A 21,048-nucleotide genomic window follows, 5' to 3' on the forward strand; every position below is an offset into this window, starting at 1 on the left:
TATATATTAAAGCATAATTATAAGGCTACGAAAACCAAACAAATTTTATTTTATAGCGATCATACACTTGTATAAACATATTAATGGGTAGAATATTCAGATTCAGATTCAGACTGACAATAAACCATGCCAAATATTACACACTGGCCCTTTAAGGGTTAAAGTTATGGATAATTAAGGGCCAGGCCGCTTTCACACTTCCCCTAGAAATACCCACTTGCACTTGGTTGTGTGTGTTCACATTTAGGCTAGTGGTGTCCCAAAACAGAATTGAGGTAGTGGAAGTGGTTTGAAACCTGCCCTAGATTCCAAGGGGGCCCCGACCCACACTTTCAACGAAGTGGAAGATGAAATTTCCCAGAACACCTCGCGAAGTCAGCAACTTCGGCAAATTTTGGAAAACAATTTGTTACTGTACAATCGGAATGTAGGCTATACAAACAACAGATGGTTGGACTAGCGTAAACTCATCAGCAACTCGGTTGAAGACAGCGTGAAAATATTTAAACAAATCGACTTATCTGAACAAAATCAATCAGAACTAGAAGATGTCGTAGGCGCCTCCTGTTTTCAGCATTTCTTCTCCGTTGATTCATCAGACGGAGAAGAATAAACTTAGCACACGCCACAACACAAGCGCTGGAGCCGACATTTTCATTGCGCCGCTACTACGCGTGGCGTATGCCTGCACGCCGGCCATGCCACCATGAAGTGGTGTCCCATTTCTTAGGGAAAGATCCCTACCCTAATATTTCTCACTTCCCTCATCAAGTGGAAGATTTAAAGAGTAGAAATGGGACAGGCCCACTGAGTCCTACAGTCCACCCCTTGTTCCTCAGCAGCTCCACTCGTCCAAATATGTCCACTTCAATAAATAAATCAATAAATTTATTTCTCTACTGTATTGCTGTGTTGAAAATGGCATAAAATTCATGAATAAAAAGTGACAGAAAACATGCTGTATTACTGTTACTTGGGTAATACAGGCACCCAAATGAAACCCAGAGACATCTACATTGTTGGAAGCGTATGGTATAGTGTAAGTGCATAAGTCAACAAATTATATATGTCTAGTCATGTTTTGACATTTTAATGCGGACATGTTACATATTATATCTTCAATATAAAAATATTGACTGGTGCAGCTTTCAAGTATCTTCATTTTGACCCAGAGCCTGATACAATATACAGGGTAATAGTATCTGAACCATATGAATATACAAGAGGCTTTTTGCTCCCCTGCTCGTTTCATTTGAACTGTAATCATACTTTATACATAACAGGTTTTTCTTACAGTGGACATACACACAGTGTCGTTCTCCATTAGCTTCTCTCAGAGTGTAAACAGCTGATCATGTGCTGGTTGTCATTCAAAGATGCAGCCCGCCTGCTCTCACGATTTGGTTTGGTTCACGGAGATTATGCTCTGGTCACTGTGGGATGGCGTGTGGGCAGGGTAGGAACATCTGGAACTGAAATGAAGCTCGGACACTAACTGTCAATAAGCCAACCACAATCTGCCTGCCAGTAAAACTAGGATGGATATTCATTAGATCTACTAGCTCTGGGAAACACGCACACACTTACACACACACAAACACAAAAGAGAAAGGCTGGGGGAAGAGAGAGGGAAATAGAGGGTGTTCACTATGTTTCCCAAGTTTCCTTAATTTTACAGATTTCCTCCAGAGGAAATAAATTCACATTTCTGCCAAATATGTGAGGACACTTTTGTGCTGTTGCAGTGCAAATTAGTACAACCTCACATAACCCCCTCCATTGGTTATCAGTCATCATGTGTATGACAAACAGCTTTAGTATGTTGTCATTGGTCTCCTGCTGCCTGTCTGCTTCTCACAGGGGAGCATAGATACCCCATGAGGCAGTGCCCTCCACCCATCTAATAACCCCACAATGCTCGCCAATGACTCAGCTTAGACGACATCACCTCACTGAACCTAATCAATGACAATGATGAGTCCAAATACATCTAGTGTTGTAGTTTAGTCACCAGACATTGTTTCCAAGTCCTAAATCCTCAGTATTTAAAGCAGCATTCAAGTCCAAGAAACCAGAGAGAAAGTAAACCATGCTGCTAGTAAGATTAGCAAAAGAGCATAAAGAGCGTTTGTTACATTTAAAGGAACAGTGTGTAAGATTTAGGGGGATTTGGTGGCGTCTCACAGTGAACTGCAGATTGTAACCAGCTAAAACTTGTCCGGGCTATAATTCCTTAAGTAGTCATTGTTCAGGGTTTTTTTTACCATGAGCCGAATTCTCCGCAGACGTCTCTTCCTTTCCAGAACAAACAGGCAAGGTGATTAAAACAGTAAAAACCCTGAATAAAGCAGTTGCACACCACAAATTCTGCTGTTTGGCATCTTGGTTAGCAACATGCCAGAGTGTGTGCTCCCCTTTTTCTGATCCAGATGTTCAAGAACCTTTTTTTACCATGTGTAATGGGTGGAGTTTGGACCCAAAAGCAACACCAGGGACAGGCGGAACAGTTTATACTGAACTTTAATACACCACTTCAATAAATACAGGGAGTGTAGACTGGTGAGGCAACAGAGAGTCAATGTTCAGTTTCACAGTCCACAGGGGAATAGGATCTGTCTGCAGCTCCCCGCGTCGAATGCTGTAGCAGCATGCAGATGAGGTGCTGGCGTCCGCCGGGTGCACACACACAGCAGACAGTTCAATGGCGTGTGATGGTAACAAGAAGGGGTAGGCCGAAGAGCTGAGATTCGAACACCAGGAGTACTCACTGAGAATGCAAAGCCAGGCAAGGAGAGCTTGACAGCAGACGACGTGGAATCTGTGGCGCACACTCAAAGGCGAGGCATATTGCTGCACGATGAGGCAATCCACAGCTCAAAAGATCACAGGTGACTGAGCCGGTAAACTCACTTTGGAAAGCTGGGTGACGGTCTTTCCAGACAGCCGCAGGAAGCAGGCGAACAGGCGAACAGGAACCAGGAAGGCAGAAGCAAAGCTTGTGGTCGAATACAGAAGGCAGAGTGGTTTACCGGGGAGCAGACGAAGCAGGAGAGTCAGAGATGGGCAGGGGCGATACTATGGAAGCAGTCCTGAAACAAACGCTGGGTAGTCTTGCATGAGGCGAAGAACAATCTGGCAAGGAGTATCTGTGAAGCGAAGGATAATGATCCACAGGTAAACAGCGTTAGCCTGACGAGGTGGGTGTGGTGGCCACTAGGGCAGGAAATGTGTGGCTGAGAGGTAGGTGTGGTGATGAGGCGGGGTGAATGGAAAATTACTGAATGAGCTGGGATGATGGCATCTGTGGAGGATGAAAATGCCCACTGTGACACCGTGAACCAAATTATCCACAGAGGTCTCGTCCTTGCTAAAACAAACAGACCAGGTGATCAAAACAGTTAAAACACTGAATAAAACAGTTTCACATTACAAACCAGCGTAACTCCGACGCTGCTAACTACGGTGGCTGACGTGAAAACACAAATGGCCGTATCTGGAGCTTTTGGTGTGTCCCTTCTGGGCTACTGTAGAAACATGGTGGATGCTGTGGACAAGGACCCGCTCCCTATGTAGATATTAATGGCTCATTCCAAGCTAACTAAAACACAGTTCTTATTTTCAGGTGATTATACACTAAGAAAAGACACTCATTATATTCCATTTTTTGCCAAATATCCTCCTAGATCCTGCACACTGGACCTCTAATTCAACATTTAAGTCCAAGAAACCATCCACAGAGAAAGCAATCCATGCTAGAAATGGGATAAAAGCATAAAGAGCTTTTGTTACATTTTAGCTAATACTTAGAGGCTTGGTTATAGTTTGTGGGAAAAGCCCAAGCCCTAACATCAGCATACCAACATGTTCACTCCCTAAGTTCTTCAAGGTCTGATCCATCTCAAATCCACTTGAGTTCTGAGTACTGGAACATCACTTCAGGGCATATCAACCAAGGCTTGTTAAATCCCCCATAAAACCCACCACAATACTTTGCAGGAGATGGGTGGGTCAAACACTGGCACATACAAACACTCAAAAGAGACAATTTTGAGGAATGTCTCACTTGCTGAATTTGGTTTAAATCTGCATTTTGGCACGGATTACTTTATTTCTGACTCTTTCCCCTTGCATACCTCATCTGGTAATTTTTACAAGCTTATAAAATGATGTACACCTGCACATTGAAAAGACAAGTAGTGTTTTTCAAATACCTCTGTGACCTGCAATGGGTCTGCAGCAGTAATTTATTGTGCATCAACTAGTTTAATGGATGATCTGACTCTCTTGTGTGGTTTTGTGGGTGTTTTTCAGGGTGGATCCTGTTCTGGATCGCATGTCTCTTTCCTATAAATAAAGCTTGTCCCAAGAGGTTCTGTACTACCACACAACATGCACACACACACACACACGCATGTCTTTGTCCACACACATAATCTGTCAGTTCGTAATTAATCAGCCAGAGTGTGTGGAGCAGTTAATTGTGCATCTGTTTCGGCACAAAGACCTTCAAAAATGCCTCCATGAGCTCATTATAAAAGAGTTCTGCTTTCACAGGGATCTGGGACCGCAGCCAGAAGAATATTGTCATGATCCTGCAACACATTTATCATCTATAGAAACTCCCCCACTGCATGAACCCGTCCTCTCGTATCAAAGCCACATACCTTCTTTCATCCTCATCTTGTTTTGTTTTCCTCACTTTTCTCTTTGCTCCAATTTGTTTTCAACCTCCGATGGCTTGTGAAGGAACACACAGTCATTTACAATGATTTGTTTTTGTGTTTCACTCCTTCTGTCCTTGCAGTCCACACAAACTTGAGGCCCTATTGGGGCCCTCTTGCTTTTCATCTCTCTGTAAGTAATATACTTCTCTGTATGTACTGTACAATAAAAAGCTTCCCTCATCTCTTCTCAGGGTCAGATATGGGACAGCTGCCCTTTAAAGTATGTCATGTCCAAGGACAAGGACATTCACCACAGAAAGTCTCTTTACTTTGTTTGCTCCTGTACTGCACTGATGCAAACCTTACATTTTCTAAGTGTAACCATCTCAGAGTCTGAAAAAACTTTTCTAAGTTAAAACTGGGGTAGGCAGAGATTTGGAAAAGGAAAAAAAAAAAAGGGTAGAATTTGAAAGTACACCCTCTTACTGCAGCGCTCCCCACTCTGTCCTAAGCCCCTCCCACAGACAAGCACATTCATATGCACATACTTCATACAGTAACCCAGTGGTTCCCATACATTGATTTATTAAATTTTATTTCATTGTACAGTTGCACTCGGTTCAACTCAGCTGCTTGCCCTGCTCTCTCTCTTTATCAAACCATAAATGACACAAGAATTTGCTAACGTTAGCCACCCCACCGTCTCTCCACCTCCCGCTGCTGTGGACTGCTTTCCCAGGAGGAGAGCAGGCAGCAGCACTGCAGACAGACCGTCTGTTTCTGACTGTAGCTGATCAAATTCGGCCAGCGCAAACCCCTCAGCGCCGGGTGTCACAGCGGTCTGGTGGCCAGCAGCAGCTCCGGGTCTAATCTGTTTAACAGCAGCAACAGAAAGTTCGCTGATCTGGCAGGGAATCGCGACTGGCCAGGTTTGCGCTGGCTGGATCCAGGTAGCTGCGGCCACTGACTGGGGGTCTGCCTGCTGAGCGGTTGCCTGCTCATCTCCTGGCGAATAGTTCTGTAGCGGCGGGGAGTGAGGCGGAGGAAACACTGTGATTCCAGGCTCTTGCTAATGTTAGCTACACAAATGTGAACTTAAAGCCGCAGCCAAGAGCCTTTAGCAACATCTTTTCTTCATCTGTGATGTATTTGCTAAGCCTGAGAAAAAAGTAAAATAGCTACTTTGAACCGACCGAAACAATTTTAATCAGCAAAGTGATTCATAATCTCAACACGAGCCTTTGGACAAACTGTGCATCTTTGTTTATTTGTGTTTCATCATCAAGAAACACCTGTGTGTGTATGTGACTGTGTAAGACGGCTGATAAAGTGAGAGAAATTCGCAATGATTTTATTGACTGAATATGTTATGGGTTAGTATTGTAACATGTAGTCTTGTGACATATAATTACCAAACACAACTATATTCTAGGAAAAATAAAAGTACAACAAACTCTGAAGACTGATTTAAGAACGGAGCAATACTAAATCTCACATTAAAACAGAGGAGCGTGCATGCTGAACAACAAAACACACAAGTATCAGTCGCTTCACATATCCTTGACTCATCATAATCTTTAGTGACCGTCACATAATGAGTTGTAAGGGTTGAGGTCTTGTTTAGGCTGTGAGGTACTGTTGTTTAAGTGCTGCTGCAGGCTACACTGTTTGTCAGATCATGAACTGTGAGCCAGAGAGGTAATGAGACTCTTTCCAGATGTTGGTCTCTCCACAGTTGGTGGTCTTCCTCTGACACTGGCAGCAGCGCTTGTACTGTGCAAGCTTATCTACCAGGAGCTGACCAGCAGACCTGACCACAGGGAGGCAGAACAAACCACAGGCAGACAGAATGAATGATCAGGAAAACACGTTGTCCTACATGGATGATGTTGGCCATTATGTGTCTTCTAGGTCAGTCAGTAAGTGCGTGTGTGAATGGTTAACCAACTTATAACTGTACGAATATATGTAAGTGAACGGATGAATGCTGATGGAGCCTCAAAGTGATCCTACATCCACACACCTCAGGAAGCGTCTCTCCTCTTCCTCTTGTTGGTGCTTGAGCTTCGCACTGCGACACCACTCATCCTCTAGCGACTTACTGATGTCCCGCCTCTTCTCAAAGCGATTAATGCGGTCCAGTATCAGCCTGGACAGGAAACATACCAGAGAGATGGACAACCCACCATAGTTTCCACATCCTCATTGTTTTCCGTTTCTTTCATTTCCCATCTTTCTTTACTCACTCCATTTTGTTGTGTTTGAGAATTTCTCTCTCTTTCTCCAGCTGTTGTTGCCGGTTTTGCAGTTCTTCCTTCTTTCTCTGAGTGGCAGCGCTGAAATTTAACTGGAAGAGCTGCAAATAGGTAGAATAACATCACATCAACTTCAGTCACAAAATACTGCAGTTAGGCCCAGGGCGTAAATATAGACAGTGCAAGCAGTGCGGTTGCAAACTAATAAAATCAGATGCATTTTTAAAGTTAGTATATAAAATAGAATTAGCTATTGTAAACCTCAACCAGCTGCAACAGGAAACTTCCGCTTGCATGTTAATGCATCAATCAATGATATTAATCCAATCACATATACTAACAGATCCTTTACTTACGTTACAGTGGTGTAAAAATAATGTTCTAAGTACATCTTACACTGCAAATAACAAAAACAGTGCCGAGATAGTAGTAAAATTAAACAACTCTTCCATTTGCATGAAGCCACAAGAGAAAAGCAAGGTTAATGGCAGCATTAAGAAACAGGTGACCTTCTGTGCCCTCTCTCGGCTCTCTACATTGCTGGCTGCTGTCTCACAGCGGTTGAACCCGCAGTTGTCAGCCTGGCACTCTGGTGGGTGTGTACACCTCTTATCTCCCACCTAAAAGGACAGAAGAGACTTGATCGACTTACAGTTTCAATTGTAAGGTTACCATAACGCAGATAAAACAGCCCACTGGACAAGATGTAGTCTGGTGATGGGTGCTTTCTGGCCCACAACGTCAAAACAAAGCCAGATGAAAATACTGTTGCTGGCCTCCTTTGTTGATATCCCAAAAATTATTGAGACAATTTCTGTAGACCAGGTTCTCCATTAACTTTTTCACTTTTGTTTTGAAGCCAAAGTGACCACAACACAAAAGAACAGCTGTGCAACCATTAATTCTATGTCCTTGTCAAAACCTGGTGCCTACATTACCCACAATGCAACTTGACTGCCAACAGTTTGGTCTGGGATTCAGGTGTGTTAGTCCAGTAGATGTAGACTTCAGTAGAGATGAGGAGTGGGCTACAGAGGTCTATTTTCCCCCCAAACTTGTAGTCCTCAGAGTCAACCAGCGCCGACTCAAGTAACATCACTTACACTGTGGTCTGGGTAAATACTTGGTCCTGATTGGCTGAAGGGTGACCATTAATTCCTAATACAGGACACCAACTGAGAAGCTTGTATCTGCAACCTCATTCTTTCGGTCACTACCCAGAGCTCATGACCATAGGTGAGGGCTGGGACGTAAATGGACCAGTAAATCGAAAGCTCCGCCTTCTAGCTCAGCTCCCTCTTCACCACGATTGTTCAGCGCAGCACCGGCATCACTGCAAAAGCTGCACCAAACCATTGATCCATCTCACGCTCCATTCTACCTTCATTCGTGAACAAGACCCCGAGATACTTGAACTCCCTCACTTGAAGGGACCAGTTTCTGGCAGAGAACCATGGCCATCAGCAATCATCTTATATCCCATTTGGTGATCAATTTGCAGCCGGTTACACATTGCGTATCATTTGTACATGAAAATCTTGATATTGAATGGGGGATAATGACATGGCTGAATAGCTTGTCTTCTATTAAAACCTACTGTCAAAATATATTTACTGTTTGTCAACTGTACGCAATGTTATTGACTGAATCTTGCTACTAACGTTCTTTCTGGCTAATAGCTGAGCCAAACGGTTCTTTGAGTTGAGCAGATTAGACATATCTCCCGTTGCAAAGTCGTATCTAAGGTTCTTCCTATTTTGATGAATGTTTTGATTACACAAGAACTTCATGGGATGGTCATGATTAGTCAAACCCTCAGGTGTTACCTGGGAAACTGAGTTATGACTTGTGAAAAACTTTTAATTTTGATTGCAAAACACACAAAAATATAAATAAATGGTTCTGGCCTCCTCATCGTCCACTAAATTCCTGATAGCAGACACTGTCAATTTATCAGACTTCATGCAGCTCCCCCAGGAGCCACAAAAGGCTTTATACACCTTTTTTCACATATGGAGTGGTCCTCCCCAAGACTTGTAAGCAGACTTTATGGGATAAAATCTGTGGACTTCCCCTTTGACGAAATTATGTAATGTGTGCTTCTTTGTTTACAAAAACTGGAATGATTTTGATTTGAAGTTGCAAAGAAGATTCTCTCTGTTCAGTCTGACAAGCTATCTACACTTGTTACATAAATCCAGTAATTGAATAATCACTTTTTTTGCTGTTGCTGTTGTTCAGAGAATGTAAGTTAGCAGAACTGGTTTATTTAAGTTTAATGACATGATATAACTCTGACTCCTTCTTATAGTTCCATAAACCACATAACTATGTCCAGTTTAACAAGTTTTTATTGTGTTAAGTTTGTCTGTGCAGCCTTCCTGCACTGGTGCCCTTGCCTGGCAGGATGGGCGGCAGCTTTACTCTGCTGCCTTCCTTTGACCTACAACCTTCCTCATGAGAAACACAAAAACAGCTGGCCATCCATAATCTCATGTTACAGCTGAGATTCTTCAGAAATCAGAGAGGAATACAGAAAGGGACAAAAGCATTTCTGTAAAAGATTTCAATTTACCTAAAATATATTTTTTGTATCCTATTAACACCACAGCTGTTTGGTTGACCAGAAAAAAATAACCATGTAATGAAAACTAGTGACCATGTATTCTCCATAACTGGCTGCAAATGTCAGTAAATTTGAGAACATTTATAATCTTATGTTCATTTCATGAGCTCAAATCTCTCAAACTCTTTCTTACCTGCGTGTCCAGAGCCTTTTTGTAATTTGTAGTTTTCTCATGTTTCTGCTGGAGCTGCTGAGCTCTCTGCAAAGCTATCCTAAAATGCAAACATAGAAACACCTGGTGACACAGTAGTTAACACAACAGATGATGATCTCACATGCCTGAGGGGTTACAGACTCACTCCTGGACCAGCTGGACCTGGTCTAGACGCTCCATGAGTAGACGGTTCTGCTGGTCTTGAGCCTCATGTCGCCGCCGAGTCTCTATCTGTCTCTGAAGCTCGTCCATGTAACGATGCTGCTGGATCCTCCTGGCAGGAGTGAGGGGCCGAGCCGGGAAGACGAATGAAGTCTAAACACAAGCATCCCAGAGAACACTTTGATGCTGATGCTTCACATTTAACGTGTTTAAAGGGATAGTGCACCCAAAAATGAAAATTCAGCCATTATCTACTCACCCTCATGCTGAGGAACGCTCTGGTGAAGTTTTCCTCCGAGAGTCCTCACATCCCTTGCGGAGATCGGCGGGGGGAGCGGCTAGCACACCTAATGGCAGACGGTGCCCCAGACTAACGTCCAAGAACACAAAATTGAAACCACCAAGTATCTCCATACTGCTCATCCGTAGTGATACAAGTGTCGTGAAGCCCCGACATAAAAAGTTGTTTGGAAAAACGTCATTTGAACTCTGTTTTTAGCCTCACTGTAGCCTGTAGCTCTGACTACTTCTCTGTGCTCCACGCTCACGTGTGTGTGCTCAGGGTGATCGGTGATGCACGGTCTCTGAAGAGCAGCAGTCTTGTCAGTACTGATGTCCAGATTCTCAAGTGCAGGCATCGCCAATTCCCAGTCTGAGCAGCAAAGACTTTCCTCATCCATTGGCTCTGCTTTGCATTTGAAACAACTACACCACCAGGTTTCCAGTGCTCGACTCTGGTATTCTGCCTCTGGCTGAGGGTTAGGCTCATGAGCTGCGGCGGCTGCTTCGTCCAGTAGCGTGAGCAAACAAATATGGCTCAACAAAGAAATGCTGTTCCTCCTCAATTTCAAAGTCTTCAGACATGTTGGGCTGTCCTTTGCTAAAAGACCGTAGTGCAAATTATCTTTTAGCTACTGTGGTTACCGTTGTCTCCCCCTGCTGCGCACTTGTCATGTGATGTAAACACGGGTAAGCAAAGCTCATGCTTTCGCTGGTCTCGCGCAAGCGCGCACACCTGAGTGCGGAGCACAGAGAAGCAGTCAGAGCTACAGGCTACAGTGAGGCTAAAAACAGAGTTCATATGATGTTTTTTGAAACATCTTTTTATGTCGGGGCTGCAGCACACTTGGATCACTAGGGATGAGCATGTTGGTGATATTTGTGGATTCAATTTTGTGTTCTTGGATGTTAGTCTGGGGCGCCATCTGCCATTAGGTGTGCTAGCCGCTCCCCCCGCTGATCTCCGCAAGGGATGTGAGGACTCTGAAACTTCACCAGAGCCTTCCTCAGCATTTAGGGTGAGTAGATAATGGCTGAATTTTCATTTTTGGGTGCACTATCCCTTTAAATGAAGCTCTAGCAAAAGTTCAGTCAGGGAGACAATGCTTTTCATGCTCAGGCTGGTCATTTCTGTCTCACCCTGTCTTTCACTTCTTGCTCGCACACTCACTTATTATCTCTAGGGATCGTCTGGGTCTGTCAACTGAGTCATCAGCTGATTCACAATCAACCAGTAACACAGTGACACATCTTTTCTGTCAGTCTATCATTTAACTGCTCCTCATTTTAAATGTAATACTTTCTCTGCCGTGGTTCTTCCTTGTTGCAGTCATATGCACCCTCCACCTTTCCATCACCACCTAGCCTTTACAGATTCATCAGCCTCATCCGCCTCAGCAGTCAGCAGCCTCTGAGTCAGCAGCCACCACTAGTTTCTAGACTCCATGGGGGGATTTATCCTGCTGCCGCTCAGTTGTCCCTCGATCACAAAATATTTCCCTGGTGTCAGACTTCTGATAAATCTTAATCAGCACAAATCATCTGTTAATCTGTACGCTCGTATTCTGTATTAAATATTATCTTTACTTCTTTCTCCTGTTGCTCCTTCTGGACCACTTATTGACTGATTTCTTTATTAAACAATGTGATTTTTTTTGGCTGCACTGGAAACAGATGCTCTTCCGGGGGTATTTCATATAGCTACCCGTGGAGTACCAGGACTGAAATCTTACAACTTTAATGTTGAGCTCTACTCACAGGAAAGAGAGGGCAGTGAGTCTTCTCTTTCTTCTCTGACATGTGCAGGTTGTAGGTAGCAACTTGCTTTGCATGCTCACGCTGCTCATTCAGCTTCTCCTGCCAGATGAACACACAAAAACACACACCTTTTATCATAATATTGACTAGAAAACAAAAGATATTGAGAGCATGACTTAAACTCACCAGGGGAAAAAATGAACTTTTTACTGAACCGTTAAATAGTGTTGGCAAAAACAGCTTGCAAAGCACTTAAAGTTGTTTCATTTTCAATTTTAATATCCCACATGTCCCACACCTCTTTTCCAGTGCTGTGAAGAGGACGAAGCTGTTTTCTCAGCTCTCTGGCCCCAACCAGTCTGGAACCACCCTTTACTCCTCAATTGTTCCGATGGTTTTATTGTTCATGTTTTTATGGCTGCTTTTATTTTCTCTTGACATAATGGTGTGAGTTTTAACTTACTTCTGCCTCTCACAATCCAATCAACTGTTTCTACTTCCTCAGCCTGTGTGTTGTGTTGTTTTCTGATCCCTTTTTTCCTCACTAGAAAAAACAAAAAAATCTCCAGAGCACTCATAAATCACCCCAGTAACCTAAAGCAGACATATGTTAACATATTTTTTTTTTTACAGTACTAAAGCCCTTTCCCACTTGACCTGCACAGTCATAGTCTTTCACCACACTCGCAGCGTGGCTCTGGGAAGTTCCCTTGGTCAGTCAGTCTGTGGTTCGGTCCACTTCTGCAGTATCTTGACCGCTATCACATGAATTGCTATTTGTTTCCAACATTCATGTTCCCCTCGGGATCAGCTGTAATAACTTTGGTGATCCCTCAACATAACAACTAGCGCCATCAGGTCAAAATGTTCTTTTATCCAATACTTTGGTTTATTACCAAATACGTGCAGAACAAATCGCATCTCGCTCTGCCTCAGCTGTACAAAACAGCTGTGTTTGACTTAGTTACCAAATGTTAAAACACTAAATTAATGTAGTGACCACGGTAACCATTACACCTGCTTAACATCAGCCTGCTAGCATTGTCGTTACGAGGAAACTGCCATGCTGGAATGAGCATACTGTATGTAGGTGTTGTGAGGTCTGGCTGTGGACTTTTATGGTGTGTATCCACAGGATTGGTCATTTCCACGCTTCCCATTAATTGTCTATGTAAGCAGCTATGCAATACGTTCTAGTAGCAGAGCGTTGTGTTTTAAGGAGTCTAGTATCCGCTCCTCAATTGCATAAAGTTGAATTCAGACTACTTCATACAAATCAGGGGCATCCAGTGTGACTTGCGTCCTTTCCCAGAAACTTTAAATATTATTATTTGTATTTATTCATTTAACCTTTATTTAACCAGAGAAAACCTTAACATTAAAAACAATAAAAAATAATAAAAATACAGAATAAAAACGCACAGCTACAAAACAAGCAAAATAAAACACAAAGTAAGATTACTATAAAGAAAAGCCAAAAAGTATGTTAATAAATACTATAAATTAACCATAAAAACGCAAAAAAGTGGCAGCTACACATGATTACAAAGACCAGCTAAGACACGCCGTGATATTGGAATATGAAGATTGTGTACAAAAATCCTACAACAGTGCTTTGAAACAGCCAAGATGAACCAATGAGTGCAACTGTAAGTCCTCCTGCAGAAGATTCTACATATAAGGAACTGCATACATACATGCTTGTTTACCAAACTCTGTACGTACCCTTGGTACAGACAATAAAAACATTTTTTTGCTTTATGTACACACATAAGTATGCTGGAAGTTGGCCAAGAATAGCTTTATATACAAGGAGGATGCCAATGAAAAAGTCTGCGAAATTGAAAGGAGAGCCAGCCAACCCGAGTATACAGATTCATTTACAGTTGTTGATGTAAAATGAAGACAGACTGATATTATGAGAAACAGAAAGAGAAAATTTCCAAATGAGCTAATATTTTGATCCGGTTGTTATCTGGGAGCAGCCAGCCGATGGGCCTAGTTGCATTCCTATAAAACATCAAATGCTGGGAAGAGGCATGACCGCCCACATATCAAAAAACACCCCAGTAGACGCCTGCAATTAGTGCATGTTCAGACAGAAGTGAGGCAAAGTTCTTCATATTTATTTTGCAAACTGAACAACAACTGAACGTCAACTGCAACAAACATGCAGAGACAAGAGGAACAAGAAGAAAGACTGGAGGGAAATAACTAAAAGACCAGGTAAAACTGTTGAGTCCTGACTGTTGGAGGCTGAGCTGAAAAAGAAAAAACACACACACAGACGACACATTCCCAAGGACAGAGTTGGTACATCCATTTCTAGTAAGCTTAGAGCTAACATTTGTACAATCTGTACATTCGATGTTTGGGGCACTAATGCGTCCTAAGATAGTGACAGTATGTCCCGCCCTACTCTGCCTTACTCTACCTCTGACTGACTAACCTGACATTCTTACCCTAACTCTATCCAATCTCACTCCATCGCTAAACCTAACCAATCCAACCAATGAAGGCAACACGTACCAGCCAGTCAGAGGGAGAGTAAGGTGGGGCATTTCTTTGCTATTCTAGGATTCACAAATTTGCCTTTAGGAAGCCAAATATATATTGTTTCCGATGATGGTGAAGGCATGGGACTGGCTTATGCTTGTTGTCTTCGTTGGTTGGATTGGTTAGGTTTAGGCATGGAGAGAGATTGGTAGGCTTAGGGCAAGATCACACATAAGCGACTGCAGGCGAGTGACCATCACCTGCCGAGACGCCATTTGCGCTGATTCTGGGTAGTGCCGAATTTGACGCACATGGAAAGCTAACTTGTTACCTAATGTGAGCGAGCTTGTTAAGACATACAGCAAAATGTAATGTTGTTGCGACATTCTCAATTTTCTTGCACTCCATGCCTGTCTCCTGACTCACTGCCAGCCAGGCACCATCTCCCACGAAGGGCGGTTTACTTTTTTCCTAGCCAGTATTACACAATATTGGCTGGTTAGACACGGCAACAATCCATCAACAATCTCCTCCACACATACTTCTTTGCTATTAGTTGTGGCTGAGATTTCACCAGTCAAGGTTCACCAAAGGTAAATTCCACACAATGCGAAGATGCAATTTACCTTGCCACCAAAAGCAAATGTTTTGTTTGCTCACGCTGAATGTAAGTGAACAGGAAGTGATATTTGCCAATGTTAAATTCGTTCATGTGTGACTGATGAACGTACCCTTAGGGTAAGAATATCAGGGTAAGCCAATCCTCAATCAATCCGCCATCCTCAAACACACAAACAAACACATGTACTCGCCTGTTCTTTGTCCATGTACTGCTTGTCTCTCAGTTGCTCTTTAAGCAGTAAGAGTTTCTCCTGAGCTTTCTCCTCTGCCTGCTGCTGCTCCCTCAGGTAGACTGGAACGTTTCTTTGTGCCCGCTGCATACACAGGTAGCACAGCTCCTACGATGACATGACAGTTGCTACTTTACACACTGTAATTAGTTAGTAATGTAAACATATAACCATTTTACTCACCGACTTTCCGATACAAACAATTTGTAGATAATGCATTGTTTGGGTTTTATGTTATATAGATTTAAGAACATCCCTACAGCCCGCTTGACAGAGACCTGCTTTCTAAAAGCAATAAAGCTTTGAATCTGGTGTATTAAGCTCTGTAAAGTAATTTCATTCTCCAGCTCTCCATTTCCTGAAATACTTATCCTGTGCATGGTCTCATAGGGCTGGAGTCAGTCAGAGCACATACTGGGTGCAAGGCTAGGTACATCCAGGGCAACATTATACTCCACCAAGAAAGTGAATCCACCTTGAATTTTAGAGACAACTATAAAACCCAGATTAGATTTACACTTACACACCTACAGTACACAGATGCATGAGCGCATCCACGCATGCAGACACTCACCTGTCCAGCACGGGTGTGACCAGAGCAGCTGACGTTCACACGAGGTTCGACCAGTTTGGGAGTGGCCTCTGGTGGTGTGATGGAGGTGGTTGGCCTGGGAGTGGGAACAGATTCTTTACCACTGTATACTGTTAATCAAAGAGAACGACCTCCTAGTGCATGTGCAGTTTGGTGTTATTATGGTAAAGTGTATTATTTAACCAGTGATCGCCTAAGAATTTATGATTAAATGTTACAATGTTCATAGACTAGACATAGATTATATTAGTGTTGACATGTCTGCATGAACATTGTATAAATCTGCACGTTATTTGTCGTTATTTGATCACATGGGGCATTTTTGCATCATAGACATGTGTCTAAGGGGTGAAGGGGGCTTGAAAGGCCCAAACACACTAAAAGTGAAAATTGATGCGCTTCATTTGCCGCATGTCAAATGATGCTCCTATGGTACAATGCAGGCTTCCAATTCCAGCATCACACAACTGAATGTACTCCAAGAGAAGTTTGTATGCTTATCCCCATAATTTACGGAGCAAATGTCACTGTCAGCTGTTGCACAAACTGTTGTGTGCTATCACTGCATGTGCGCCACTCTGTCCCACCTCTCTGCCTTTCTGACCTTTTGTCGTTGGGTCTTTATTTGACACTCCACAATTAAAACAAGGTCGGAGCAGCAGTGTCAAAGCAGTCAACCGTCATCTGTTATGACACTGAAAATCAGCTGCTGGTGCATAGAGGGTGTTGGTGGACTTGCAACAAGATGAACAATCATTTGAAACTTTAGAGAGGATCTTCCTATTGTAGTCAGGCTCAGTCTTATTCCCACATTTTATAATTTTTCGCATCAGATTTTTTGTTTAACAACAATTTACAGGTGTGTGTGTGTGTGTGTGTGTGTGTGTGTGTGTGTGTGTGTGTGTGTGTGTGTGTGTGTGCTGACAATGCAGGGAGGTGATGACAGAGGAGGAATCTGTCCCATGAGTAGTTTTGCATCATTGATGGAGTTGGAAGCTGCCTCGGGGCGGTAACAATATAAGACCACCACTGAGCTCTCAGCTCTCGCTGACTCATCTACCTGCAAACAACAGCTATGTGCACTGCAAACTGAACCTCTCCATAGAGAGTGTGTGCTGTCTTTGTGTGTGCTGTACTTGTCTGTGGCCTCCGTGGGGGGGTTTGGATTTAGTTCTTCAGACAGGCTGACAGCTTTCATCTTGGCCGGCTGCAGTGGCTGATGGGATTTAGATTCTCTCTGTTGGGGAACTCCTGTAGAGACACACAACACTCTGAGTAGCTGCACTTGTCTCGCTCTTCATAAGGCAGCTTCAAATCTATCATTATTTGTTCTGTCATTCTGGACTCAATGGCCGTTCTTTCTTTGCTGTATTTCAACCTCTGTTGCACCCAATTAATTCTGTTTTTCATCGGGATGGGTTTCAACAGCCAGTTCCAATTTGGTAAAATGCCTGGACTCGTTAAGCTCTAACAAATCCAGTCTTTTATAATTAGCTGTTTATTAGAGTTGTTCATTCTTAAAGAGACAGTTCATCCCATAATACAAAATACATATTTTTGCTCTTACATGTAGGGCTATTTATCAGTCATAGTGTGAGTTACAGAGTGTTGTAGATATCAGCAGTAGAGACGTATGCCTTCTCTTGAATACAACGGAGCTAGATGACACTCGGCTTGTGGTGCTCAAAGCGTCATAACAACACACTGAAAAACCCAACAGCAATATCTCTTTCCTGAAATCATGATACTCCACAGACCTTGTTGTAAGCGCTTTCATGTATTAACTTTTTATCACTGTGCAGAGGGAAGCATACAGCTACCACAGACTGTACGAAATAATGGATGCAGCCACCATGACGTCACCCCCATTGATTTGTGGACAGAGTTTGGTATTTTGGACGTCGCCATCTTATATTATCAGAGCTAGAAGTGACCATTTTTGGTTGACAGGTGTAGCTGTGGAGGATCAGCGGCCGAGATCTCCAACACTCATCTTCAAGTGCAGCGAGAGTTTAAAGGAATAGTCTGACACCTTGGGAAATACTTAACCGTTATCCTGACAAACGTTTGACGAGAAGATTGATACCACTCTCAAGTCTGTGCGATGTGATCAAAATTTGGAGAGCTGGTTAATTCTTAACTAAAGAAGTTTCAAGAGACTTGGATGCGTGTAAAGAAGCTCGACTGAGGAGAATCACTGTCAAGCAGTATAGTGAATACCTTGTATGTCATCCCAGGGTTCAGGAGGTGTCCTTTAAAACAGGGTCTATTTAAGGGTTCAGGAGGTGTCCTTTAAAACAGGGTCTATTTAATTATTTGGTATCTTTAGAAAAGTATACATGTGTGTATATATATATATATATATATATATATATGTGTGTGTGTGTGTGTGTGTGAGGATTCTATTAGTTATTGTTTCTAAACAAGAAACAGAAGCTGTTCTTACCTGACTTAACCTTAATCATGCTTCCTGTCCCTGAAGTCCTGCCAAAGCCTGAGGCATGTAGCAACCTATCTCACCCTGACCTTAGTTGCTGTGGAGACAAATGCAGCCAGCTCCTCTTATCAGGGCATGTGACACAACTGTGTCATATTACAGCAGAAGGAAGACCCTAAAAAGGAAAAATTGCTTCGCGTGTAATAAATATGAAGCTAAAGCATTAAAAAACGGTTCACTTCAAGTCAAGTCAAGTCTTTATTGCCACCTCGAAAAAACATAGATTGGAATTCACTTTGGTGTGTGAGGCCCACACAAAAGAGTACAAAAACAAAGTACAACAGCTTAGCTGAGCATAGGAACTTGAAGCATTGGGAAGCAGCTAGCCTGCATGTACAAAAACCCTTTTGAGTCCTGTCATTCTTGTAAGGTTGCCAAGGAAACCAGCTGAGACTCCAAGAAGTCACTTCAAATACAGATGGACGCGGCTACTGTAGCAGCAAGGAATATGCTAAACACCATATAACACCGACCAACCACAATGATTCCCTCTTTGATTTCGTATTTTGGAGGGAGAAATCATATCTATATATTTGTGTTTTTGTTGAGCAGCCATTTTAGCCATGAATCGTAGACAGAGAAGAGCTCTCGTTGTAGCGCTACTTTACATCTGGAGGAGACAGCGACCTCGCCACTGGGTCCACCCTATACTGCATGTTGTTCCAGAGAGGGAAAGTAAACGAAACATCACGACAGACCACCACCGAGCTTGCTCCCCATTGGATAGTGTCTTCACGTCTGACGGGTTAATTTGCATAAAGTTGAGTCGCAGTCAACTTTTGGACGCGCCGGAGCTGCTCAAATGGCCGCGACGCCTACCCAAAATGCTTTGTGGGGACATCAGCAACGGTTTGACGCGATCCATAGGAAATGAATAGGCATAAGCGCCACAGCGGACACAAAAAACGCCAGTGGATCCCAGGCGTCATTAGCACACAGTGCTTATATGATTAATAAGAGCTAACATAATTTCCGCCACATCTTGTTTATTTCAGCTTCGACAGCTATTGTAGCCCCAGCTCAGCCTCACAGTAAAGAACAAAGGTCTCTTTCCAATGCAGCAAGTTGCTGAGACATTTGAAAGGATTTGGATTTGATTCAATACTTAATTTAGATTCATTAAAATGCTATCAAACCCCAAATTGTCAGCCTTGTGCAAAAAGCTCTTTCACCTCCTGCATTCCTCTGGTCTGGAGTTGGTGACAAGCACCATAGATCTTTGTCACCGGCTTTGTTGTCTGGCTGAGGAGAGCAGACAGTTGGCAGGGTGACGGCAGTCCGTGGCCTCTGAAGCCTGGACAGGCCACCAGAGAGTAAAGAGACACTGCTCCCAGGTCTCTGCAGGGGTAAATGTACAGATGATCTGCATGGATACATGGACTGTGCATTCTTTAAACAAACACACACTTCTTTATACTCACATTGTTAAAGGTCAACAGCCGACGACCAGTTCCATCCATGGCATTAATAAAATCTCTGTTGAACTTCATCCGCACCTTTGAACAACATCCGATGAGATTAGATTTAACAGACAACTAGTGGTCATAGTCCACAACTAGGAAACAGAATGAGCAGGTGAGCCACCTTGTTGTTCTTAAAGGACAAAACTCCAATTCCCTGGAAGGTGAGGAACACGTTTTGTTCAGAGGCTAAAGCTCTGAAGAGGAAAAGAAGAGTTTCTCTGAAGTCATCAAAATCCGGCACTTGGGCAGTGACTTGTGTCGTCAGAAACCAACGAAAAAGGCGTCCTTAGATGTTGGCAAAAAATATGCAGCTTGTTGCTGTTATAGATGAACGGCTATCGGCAGCATTGGGGGAAATGCAGCGGGACAAGGACGAAAGTTAAGGCGGCAAATGACTGAGTGGGGCGGGCATGAGGGGTGGTGGATGGGTCCAACAAACACAAACTTTAACCCGAGAGAGCAGTGTTTGCGTCCCGTAAGATTCTAAAGCCAAATCTTGGTACTCCAAACCAAGACAATGCATGTAACAGGCAGAACTTGACACGGTGTCCCAGAACGTCAACAATAGAGATGTACCGATACCACTTTTTCCTTCCCGATACCGATTCCGATCCCTGAACCTTAGGTATCTGCCTATACCGAGTACCGATCTGATACCAGCATGTAAAATAAAAATGGATGGGATATAATTGTTGTATGTCTCAACTCCTAAAACTCACACATCGGACACATCAGCCCAAATACAGTTGATATCTGAAAAAAACGGCGACATGGAGACACATGAGCACTTCATCAGCAGTGTATGCACAGAATATAAACAACCAGCAGCTGTATTAAGAGTTCATCACAGAGTCACTGCTTTAACGTTACGTTTCCAGAGAGCTGGGAGAGAGTTTGGAAGATCCGCCTGTCCACTTCTGACACCAGCCGCAGTATGTCAGTCATCTCCGTCGGAGATATCCTCACTGGATGCAGCTTTTAAAGAGGTTTCTCTGCAGTCTTGTCGTCTCTGTCTTTGAAGCAATGCACCCCCGCGGGGCGCGCAGCGAGCCGGGTTTCCAGAGGAGCACAGTGACTCCTCTGTCACTGTTACTGTGGCTGACGCAAAACTACAACAAAGGTTTCAGAGTTCAGGTTTCATTATTGTAGTTACCGTCAATGGGCTGTAATGTCATGAAAAAATGTCATGTTCAGGACAGTGCACTGGACACAGTCCGACTTACGCACTGATAAGACCCAAACACCCTCCTC

At 43.2% G+C, this 21,048-nt stretch overlaps 1 protein-coding gene across 1 annotated transcript; it reads right to left on the minus strand.

Moving 5' to 3' along the window:
- Positions 1–5,302: 5,302 nt before the first annotated feature.
- Positions 5,303–20,742, minus strand: LOC126394006 (coiled-coil domain-containing protein 81-like). The gene is made up of 15 exons (XM_050050529.1): positions 20,668–20,742; positions 20,517–20,550; positions 19,919–20,049; positions 19,756–19,830; positions 19,507–19,672; positions 16,974–17,088; positions 15,820–15,913; positions 15,207–15,353; positions 11,899–11,997; positions 9,845–10,014; positions 9,679–9,757; positions 7,429–7,539; positions 6,911–7,020; positions 6,688–6,813; positions 5,303–6,474 (listed from the first exon to the last, which is right to left on the minus strand). The coding sequence occupies exons 1-15, from the start codon at positions 20,740–20,742 to the stop codon at positions 6,336–6,338; spliced, it is 1,671 nt and encodes a 556-aa protein (XP_049906486.1). The 3' UTR covers positions 5,303–6,335.
- Between the last annotated feature and the right edge of the window lie 306 nt (positions 20,743–21,048).

The sequence above is a fragment of the Epinephelus moara genome, chromosome 1 (assembly GCF_006386435.1).
Source record: "Epinephelus moara isolate mb chromosome 1, YSFRI_EMoa_1.0, whole genome shotgun sequence".
NCBI lineage: Eukaryota > Metazoa > Chordata > Actinopteri > Perciformes > Serranidae > Epinephelus > Epinephelus moara.